An 11,135-nucleotide genomic window follows, 5' to 3' on the forward strand; every position below is an offset into this window, starting at 1 on the left:
ACACACACACATACATACATACATACATATATATATATATATACAATTCATTTATACATTCAATTTGAAAGAGCTGTTTTGGATCAATTCATTTACATGAACCATCTGAATGATTCAGTTGATTCATTAATAATGGTACAACTTAATTATGCTGATTTAATTTTTATTTATTTTTTTCAACCAAAAATGTATTTTTCATTCATTCATTCAAACGAATTTATATATTAAAATTTTTTATTCATATATTACATTTGAAGAAGGTGTTATCTTGTTTCGGGACCAAATCATTTGCATGAACCATTTGAATGAATCAGTTCATTCATAAGTGATGGTCCTATTCGATTCTGCTCATTTAAATGAAAATATTCAATCTAATAGAGTCCTTTTTATTCATTTAAAATGTATGTAGATATTACATTTATTTAGTTGCACATTAAATTTGAAGAAGGTGATATCTTGTTGTATTTTTACATGAATCAATTCACTCATAACTATTAGGATTTCCCCTCTTTGAGTCATTTGAATGAATCCGTTCACTAGGGTAAATCCCAAAAGCACATGCTACTTATCTAATTGATCAAAGCTATTCTACAATATTCTGAACTCAGGCGCGCCGTCACACTAGGCCTGGGCGATAAAACGGTATCGATATTTATCGACGGTACACCTTCTTCGATATCGATAGAAAAAATGTTCGATGCACGATATAGGCACATGCTATGAGTGACGCAGACAGCACGCACAAACACGAACACATGCTGAATTGAGAGCTGTGCCTGCCTGTGATGAGGAGATTGTGAATAAAAAAATTTATATTAGTCGAATTTAAAATAAACATTTGCATTTGAATGTTAGGAGTGCGTCAGGGAGCATCATCAGTGGCGCGCGAGATGCGGTGGTGATGTAAGTTGTTGCATTTTAATGTTTTGTTAGTCTAGCCCACGAGACGCGCCGCTTCTGTGTTATTCATTCAAAATTTTTGAGAAATATAGAAGCTCAATGTGGAGAAGATCTTGATTAGGTTAAAACCGAAACCAAGCCATTCACACAGATGCATATTCAGCGCATTTTTTAGACGGACAAATATGACTGCTGCACTCGCGTCTCACACAAGAGATGTAGCCATGCAAAGTTAAAACGGTTTAAACTTTTAGAAAACACGTCACGAATTTGTGGAGGTTTATTTCGTTTTCACTGCGTCTCTTGTAAATGCAATCTGCGTGCGTGATGGGCGATTCGGCTCTTTGTATTAAGCAATATATAAATACATGATACTGTTTTGATCATAATTATTTATGCAATTTACGAAATTATATTTGATTTATATGAGTTAATTTAGACGTAATGCACGTTTTTTTATAGACAGTTATTTCCTTGCGTTGACAATTTAAATGTGCTGCATTATTTTGCTCATTGCGCTCTTCTGTGGCCTCGGGAAACAAGCCAAATGTTTTCTCAAAACCTATTTAATCTGCATATAAAACATTAGAAATTAGATATTTGTTTAATTTTTATTGTGTGTTTGACTGTTAAAACAAAAAATAGTTGTTGCTTGTCTCAATAAATGGGGTTAATTAAAAAATACAGTGGTTAAATAAAAAAAAAAATTATATTGCTCTGTTTTAAAAAAGGTTATAAAAAATGTCAATAATTATCGATACCGAACGATATGAAACATTATATCGTTAATACATTTTTTAGCTATATCGCCCAGCCCTACATCACACTATTGAAAAGCTTCGCTCAGTTAGCAGCGGCTCTTCCGCCACGGCTCTGTTTTTCAGGCTGATGATCTGCAGCAGTCGTGGTGAGCTGATACGAGCTGATAATAATGAGGTTAACGCTGCAGAAACAGCAGTGAGAGCGACGGGCCGACAGATACAGTGGGACACATCAAACCAGCCTGGCTTTCATCGCAAAGCAGCGACATTCACCTCTCGTTCTTCTCTCTGGACACCAGACGGGACTTCTCCAGCAGATACTTCTCAACCACAGCCCTGAAACACAACGACAAACACGACAAACCTCAGCCTCAAAGCGCACAGATGTCCTGAACAAAACCCTCTTTCCCATCATTCCCATTCACTTTCTGGACAGCCATTTAAGAAAAAAAGCAAACCAACCAGATCTGGGATAGATCACAATATCACAAACTCTGATGTTTACATACTTTGTAATATAAACAATATTTATTCATTTATTATCTGGGCATAAATTCATTTTCATGACAATTAAACACATTTTCATCTTACATAGTCATTACAGTGAAACTGTGATTGTTTTTTTATGTTACACGTGAAAAGTGTATATTAATGTACTTTTAAATAACAAATGTATTATTACTATTTCTTGTACTATTAATTTATGCCGATATAAAATATTTCAAAACAACACAAAATATTATTTGTAATGTTTTTTTCCCTAAAAAATTGTAGGTACTACATTTATTTACATATTAAAAGTATGCATGCATTTATTAACATCTACATTTATTTATATATTACATTATTGATTTAATAAATATTTACACATCATGGTAGTATTAATGCTGATTTAAAATATTCATTCTCCTCTTTATTTGTTTGTTTATTTATTGGTAACATGTATTAATCTTTACATTTGTTTCTTATTCTTAGTTATTTGATTGATGCATTTATATATTAAAGTTATTTATTTGTTATTAGTTCTTTATTAGAAGTCAGTGTAGACTTGAGACGGCTTTATTGACTCTCGGCTCTATCACACACTCTCATGGTCTTTGTTTAAAGGAACACGAGCACTTTGCCGGCACAAAGCATTGTGGGTAAATGACACACCAATGTTTGCTCAAGAAATGTCCGGGTATCATTACAGTACAAAACATTTTTTTTAAGGAATTTTGTTTTTCTTGAAAGAAAATTAAGCGTATCATTTACACATCATATGTCATTTATGCTTATTTCAAATAAAATATTCATTGTACTGCTTTTTTTCATATTAAAGTTATCTATTCAGTTTATTTTATTTTCATATGAAATTGATGCTTTCTATTTTTTTTTATTTTATTTTATGCATTTATTAAATTTATTTATTCAGACATTACATTTATTTACATATTAAACACTTATTTATTCATTACATTTATTTATATATAACATTTATGAACTGGCACTGTCATTTATTACGCAAATATATATATTTGATTTTAATAATGTATTGAAATAATATAAGCATTCATACTTTACGGAAGTAATTTTTTATGCCGATTTAAATCAAGAAGATTTAATTTATTCTGTTATATATTATATTATCTTATTCATCTTTTTATATATTAAATGCATCCATTAATCTTTAGATTTATTCATTCATCACATTATTAAAATTACTTATTTATTCTATTTATGAATTAAATTGATTTATTTAGATATTACTTTTCTTTAGTTATTAAATGTTTTAATTCATCATAGTACTATTTATGCTGATTTGTGATTTATTTAAATGTATATATTAAATGTATTATTAATGTTTACACTTGTTTAATAAATATATTTATTACATTTATTAAATGTATTTATTTATAACATTTAATTAATATATTAATACATTTATTTATCAAATGTGTAAAAATAAATAAATAAATAAATATATATATATATATATATATATATATATATATATATATATATATATATATATGTATATATTTTATTTAGCTAATTATTAAATTTACCTATTTACTTGTAAACATCACATTTATTTCTTTATTTAATTGCTATTCAATCATTCAATGATTTATTACTTCATTATCTGACCTTTTCTTTTTACTGCGCAACCTTTTTGTTCAGTTTTCATTTTTAAGGGCCAAACTGGCCTCGGAATCGGTTCGCTCAAACCTCAGGTAAACATTAAGCCTCTCAAGTGAATGGAAAGAAGCCAAAAAGGGCGAATCCAAACAGATAAAAACAGAACAGTCGACAGATGGCGGTTCAGATGACATGTGAAATTCGCCCGGAATGAACAATAAACCACAGAAACTGATCTCAGATAAGAGGCAGCAGCTCTTCTGAGGAGGAAGTGTGTCAGCTCCTCTCGCTGTGAAGGAGGAAGTGACGTCAGACGGCAGGGTGTGTGTGTGTGTGTGTGTGTGTGTGTGTGTGTGCGTGAGAGACAAACAGCAGCTGATAAAGACACTCACCCGCGCACCACGCCGCTCTCCAGGTAATTGACCTGGATGAACTTCCCGAATCGGCTGGAGTTGTTGTTGTGGGCCGTCTTTGCGTTGCCAAACGCCTGCGAGAGAGAGAAGAAAAAAACAGAATTTATGACTTTGTAAAACGAGATTTTGTAAAAAGTTTTTTTTTATTGGTTTAAAAGTGTGCACTTAATCCAAAACATAATAAACATTTTATTATTAATAATTAAAACATTATTAATAATATAATTATAATATTACCATGATGCATAATAATAATAATAATAATAATAAACTGTTATTGTATTATTATTATAATCTTCATTTGATTATCCTCATCAATTATTAATATTATTGTAATTAACGTGGCATAATAATAATAATTATTTTAATAATTTTCTTCATAAGCATCATAATAATTCATTATTACCATCAATTATTAACAATGCATAATAATAATAATAATAATAATATTGTATTATTATTATATGAATCACCACTTAACTATTATCTATTAACATTATTGTTATTAACAAGTCACGTAACAACAACAATTATTATTTCAATAATCTTCTTAATCATCATAGTAATTGATTACAATCAATTATTAGTAATAATAAATGGAAACAAAAAATAGCTAAACAATAATATAGAAAAAAATATACTCATAGCTAAACAATAATAAACTATTTAATTCAAAATGAACATTTTACATTAGTATTAATCATCATTATTCTGTAAATAATAATTATCCTTATTACGAATTATTAGCAACAAAAACAAATAAAATAAATAAATAAAATTAAGAACAGTATTTAATTGAAAACCTGATAAATATGTTTTATTATTCTTTCTGTAAATATCTATATAAATAAATATCTTAGTACTAATTATCAATCATAAAAAATAGAATCAATAAAACACAAATATAATAAAAACAACAGTAACAGATAATAATGATAATAATAATAATAACAACTCTTAATTTTATATAATTAATAAAATGAAATATGATAAATAAATTCAAAATGCAAATAATAATTATATTACTAATTATTAAGACATTGTCATTTTATTGTCATACTTTTTATTATTATTTTATTTAATTTATTTAATTGTATTCATTGTAATGTTTTTAATTAATGGATAAATAAACTTTCAAACAAAACCCAAAAATGCATATATTTAAATACTTTATAAAGGTAACTAGAGAGACGAACGGAAACCATTCCATCATAAATCAGATTAAATCACATTCATGTGGTTTCAGATGCAAATAAACCCTGCTGTGTATTCGTGTGAATCTGCCTGAACATGTGGGACAACGCTTGTACGCTGCGACTTGTGAAGAACAGTTTGATGTTATCGCACGCAAAACCACAAAACCATCTCCTCCTCCATGGGTTCACTCCTCCAGTGTGGGGCGGTCCGTCTGCGCTGGACCTGGTGTGTTTTAGCGCCGCGGGCGAATGCCAGCCTCTGGCCCTGGCCCTCAATGTGCCGCAGTGTTCGCCGGACTCGGCCCACAAAAGCTATGCTAAAGAGGAGGCTTTGTGCCAGACAGCAGTGGAAAAACGGACCGGGGGAAGGGCGCTAACCTAATTAAGATTCCCCGCGCTCGACCTTTGACCCGCTTCCAAAGCACACGGCTAAACTAAACTGATACTGTAACCAATCAGGACTGCTGAACAGCTCACCCAAAAACTACGATCCGGTCACTACTGACCTCATGACGTTACAGACCATGTGTTTGTGTTCACTGAGTAAATGAACATATATAAAAAGTTAAATGAATAAATAAACAAATTAATGAATGAATAAACTAACAAATATACAAATAAATTATATTGTCATTATTTTTGTTCCCAAAATTTTAAGTATAAATAACTATATTTATAAATAATTAACTACAAAATAAAAATAACTAACAAAATCTGTTATTTTAAATTAAGTAATAATAATAATAAATGGAAGCAAAAATTATAAACGATAATAAACGATTTAATTCAAAAAGTCATAATAAAACTTCTTTATTATTAAAACATTATTATTATTATCATCATCAATAATATTACTATTATATAAAAAGTAGTAATAATAATAATAATACTTATTATTATTATTATTAATAATAATATTATTTTATTATTATTACAACTACATAAACAACAACAGATGTTATTTATTTTATAGCTGTTAAAATTATTGAAAATATTAAGATTAAAGATTAAAAAATGAGTAAAAATAAATAATGAACAATAAGTAAATTACAATAAAACCATAAATAGATAGAAACAAAGACAAAATAATATGCAAGTAAAAATAAATCAGTACATAAAAGAAATAAATGAATAATTAAATAAGTAATGATTAAATAAATAAATACAAATGTAATAAGTAAATAATGACGAAATAGAATAAATCTGTAACTAAAAAAATTAATTAATGATTAAATAGGTAAATAACGAATCAATTAAAATGTAAAAAAGAAAGAAAATTAAGTACATAAATAAATGTAATAATGAAACAAAACAAACAAACAAAAAAACTAGTATGTATATATATATATATATATATATATATATATATATAAAAAATAATAAATAAAATAATAAGTAAATAAAAAATATGCAAGCAAGTAAAAATAAATAGAAGTAACATTTAAAAGCAATAACATAAATAACAATAACATTTTTGGAACAATAATAAGCTTTATATAAATAACAGATTTTTATTTTGGGGGGGTGGGGGGTGTTAAATATTTCTTTCCCAAGGCAAACAAAATGAAGCATTTCACTAAAATGTACCTTTCATGACTTTAAAATAGATTCTGGGACTGAACTCGTGGAAACTTTCAGTAAAAATCACGGGATTCATTAAAAAAAGGCAGAAGTGAAAGATGTCTTTCTGAAGTCAGTCAGAAACGCTGTTTTGCTTCGACACGAGCGGTTGACGATCGCTAGATAACCAGCACAGCACAATTGAAGACTCAAACACGTCTTCTTCACAGACTCCTGCTGATTGGTCGCGGGACTCGAGGGCTATGAGGAAACTCTATTTCTCTGTCAGAATGCCACAAACGCTGAAGCCTCTTCTGCAGAGCTGCGAGAGGAAATAAGACGGGGCAGGGGAGAAGAGCGAAATCTGCCGACCGGTCTGGACTAGCTCTTATTCTTTGCTGTTATTTAGGAGTCAGCTTTCCACGACAAAGCCGCGAGGCTCTGCTTCCGTATAGAAACTGGAACTTTGACAACAATAAATCCCATTAAGCTGAACTGGCTGCTCGCCATTTAGCAAATTAGCAGCATCAGAACACCTGCGGTTTGAGCAGAAGCAGGGACTAACCCTTTGAGTCACTCTGAAATAGGGCTGGGCGATAAATCAACGATAATTACCGCGCGATATAAATTTCCTCGATAAACGATAACAAGAGTTCGATAAATGTTCGATATAATGTTTATGAGGCAAACACCGTGTCTACACTGGACGAGAGCGGCGCTGCACAACAAAATAGGTCCTAAAATAGAACCCATTATGCTGTCTACACTGGATGCGGCGCGGAGCAACAGTAAACTGCTGCTGCGTTCTATTTATGACGTACTGACACAAGTTTCAAATGATTTTTGACGCGTCCAGAGAGTGTAGACAGACTTTAGCTGTTGCAGAGCGGCACGTCCGGTGTAGACACGGTGAAAGGCGGAACGAAAACGTGCTAGTCATTTGAAGTAGGGATGGGCGAATCGATCCTGAAGTATCGATATATCGATACTGATGCGAGTATCGAAAGTATCGATACTCAAATTAAAAAATTTCGATACTAAGGTGTTTTTATTTACAAGTGATTTTGTTTATTTAACAAAAAATAATGTGTACAATATGCATTAAATTGGACGAATAACCTATGTTAGCAAATAATTGTGTGGGAGGGATTTTCCTGCTCGTCTGAACACGCAAATGTTGCAAGGCAGAATCAATCAATCACAGAGAGTGTTCACTCACTTCTGACAGTGCATTTGAAAGTAGCCTATAATAAAAAAGCATTGATGGTTTTGGGAACGGCAGCCCAGAACACTGCAGAAAAAACATATAGGTTTGAGTTATTTCACAATAAACATATTGAAATCGTACGTTAGTTTGTGCAGTACATTTATTTAAATTTGAATGTAAAAAGTTCATATTGCTCATGTTCTATTCTGTATTGTTAATATAAATCATACACTCTCTGAATAAAAAGGTCGCATTTTATGCATGCAACAGCCTATTATTGGCAGTCACTTATGACAACGAACCATGGTTTTCCTAAAGTGACCATAGTTTAACTATAGTATTTCCATGGTTACCACTACAGTAAACATATTTTAACCATGTGTAAACAAAAATATAGCCTAATAAGTTGCAATTAAGGCATATTGAATGTTAAAATGCGTTTCAAATATAAAGTTAAGTAGGTATTATTACCCATTGTACTCTCAGTAATTCAATAATTTCATAAATTTCATAATTTAAATGTTCAGTTTAGAAGTATCGTAGCGGTATCGACAATACTGGCCATTAAAAGTATCGGTATCGTATCGAAAACAAAATAAGTGGTATCGCCCATCCCTAATTTGAAGCACGCCACTCGGGAGCGTTTATCCGCTCGGCTCAAAGTTCAAACGGTGGCGCGTTCACTCACGCTAGCGATAAACAGCGCTGTGAGATCCAGTGTGAAGCGCTTGAATCCAGCGAGGAACACAAATAACTCTGAACCAGATGAAACAGCGCTGACAAACAGCAGAAACACTGTGCGCAACGATACAGTCAGAAGACTTTTTAATCTACAAATCGCCATAATTTACCATGGATTTACTGTAGTAACACTAACTGCACCATGGTATTGTGTCAGAAATGTTAGTATCATGATCTAAATGTATGCTACTATGGAAGACCAATGGTTCAAAAACACCTCAAACAGTCAGAATAATGAAATTTCACCATATAAAAATGAGATTGCTACAATTTTTACAGATATTACTGATTTTGATAAAGAAATATACATCTGCATCCTAACCCAAGCTACTATAAAATGTTTCTGAGAGACAAAAAATGTTACATTATTAATATTATCAGGCAACACAAAGCTGTTTCTTGATTTGAAACAATAGCACTCATTAGAACACGCAGAACTAAGAAATTATTTTTTTCTATTAGGTATTTATTTTGTTAAGGAAAAATGGCTGTAAAAATTTAAAGAATTCAAAAATGAAGTGTTTGTCACGTTCTGATCAGAAAGAATAGTTTAAAACCACAATTAACCGTCTGGTTTTTACAACTTTCACATTGGAGCAAAAATCATGCCTTTAAACTTGAAAGAAATAAAAATGTGACATTTATTGTGATAATTATCAATATCGACTGATATGAAAAAATATTTATCGTGATAATTTTTTGGCCATATCGCCCAGCCCTACTCTGAAAACTGAAACAACAGCAGCGTCAGCATGTGAAACTACCTTTAAGGAGAAATACTATTTCAAAGAAGGAAATAAATAACGACATAAATATTAATATATAAACATTAATATAATCATTATTTTTAATATTTTATTTTATTAACTAATATTATGAATTAATTTATAATTGATAATTTATATCATCTTATAAATACTATATTTTAATAATTTTTTTCCAAAGGATGAAATAATTACATAAATATTGAAATATTAATATATACATATTAATTTAATATAGTATATATTACATATATACACAAAGTTGGTTATATTTACAAAAGTATTTAAATACTAATACATATTATTAATATACTAATTTATAATTATTGATTCATTTATAATTCACTTATATTAGATATTTAATATAATTATTAAATGATCATAAAATCATAAAATATTACATTATACTATATACACACTAATTAAATAAAATAATTTTTGAAATTATTTCTAAAATTATTTATATTACATATAAATGCAATGTTATGTTTATAAAGATTTAAATGTATACATTTATACAATAATTTCTACTTAAATTAATAAAAATATAGTAAAAGTAATTAATTATATATTATTTATATACATATTCAAAAGTACTAATGTACATATATTTATATATAGATAATTTGTATTACATATATACACAAACTATATATGTGTGTATTTAAATATTAATAAATAAATATTAATACAATACTTAATAACAACAATAAATAATTTTCCTATATATGTTAGATACATAAAATAATTATTATATTATTGCTAAATCATCATAGATTACACTAATGTACAAAATATTCGAATGTATATGTACATATGTACTAATGTATAAATAATAAAAAAAAATATTTAGATCACAAAAGAACACTGTATATCCAAACACGCAATGTAAGACTATTCCTTTATATATACACACACTGGTGCCCACAATGGGGCACGTTCACCCATCTGGTGAAATCCAAGCCATCCATACAATGCATCAACAAAGGCCCTACTCTCAAAGCCATTTTATTAAAAGGCCAGTAGAATCCTATTACTCACAAATAACACTGAGATGCTCACATGACTGTTAAATATAGCTGCTTCTGCTTTTATTCACGGCCTCGGAGCCATCGAGCACAAACATCAGGCCAAGACAATCTGGCCATCTGAAGTGAGCTGCATGACTTCATTCATTTTCCGAGTCTTCAGCATGAACACAAAAGGAAGAGTCGGGGTGGGCTTTGTTCTGAGTGGCAATACCGGGTTAGATGGTGACAGCGTGTACGAGTGCTAATTGAGATCACCGACACAATAGCATGTCAACAAACATCCTTCAAGCAGAACGAGGCTCCAATTCATTAGCTCACGACAACAGTTTGCACATTATCTGAAAAAAGTGTGTGGAAAATTTCCCTGACTTAGGGCCCTATAATACGATTTCTGCAATGCGGAAAACGTGGACGGAATTGTGGAATCCAAAAAAAAAAAAA

At 30.1% G+C, this 11,135-nt stretch overlaps 1 protein-coding gene across 12 annotated transcripts in view; it reads right to left on the reverse strand.

Annotated features, from left to right (window-relative positions):
* myo9b (myosin IXB) overlaps positions 1–11,135 on the reverse strand; it is a 56,231-nt gene that overhangs the window by 21,431 nt on the left and 23,665 nt on the right. For all 12 annotated transcript variants that reach the window (XR_001606499.1, XR_001606498.1, XM_016251775.1 and 9 more), the window contains 2 exons: positions 4,175–4,269; positions 1,935–1,997 (listed from right to left, as the gene is read on the reverse strand). Coding sequence is in view for 10 of the 12 variants with exons in the window: in XM_016251775.1 (XP_016107261.1) it covers positions 1,935–1,997; positions 4,175–4,269 (158 nt within the window). In the remaining 2 variants the exon portion in view is untranslated. The remainder of the gene's footprint in view (positions 1–1,934; positions 1,998–4,174; positions 4,270–11,135) is intronic.

Source organism: Sinocyclocheilus grahami, unplaced genomic scaffold (assembly GCF_001515645.1).
Source record: "Sinocyclocheilus grahami isolate Dianchi unplaced genomic scaffold, SAMN03320097.WGS_v1.1 scaffold1070.1, whole genome shotgun sequence".
NCBI classification, from domain to species: Eukaryota; Metazoa; Chordata; class Actinopteri; order Cypriniformes; family Cyprinidae; genus Sinocyclocheilus; species Sinocyclocheilus grahami.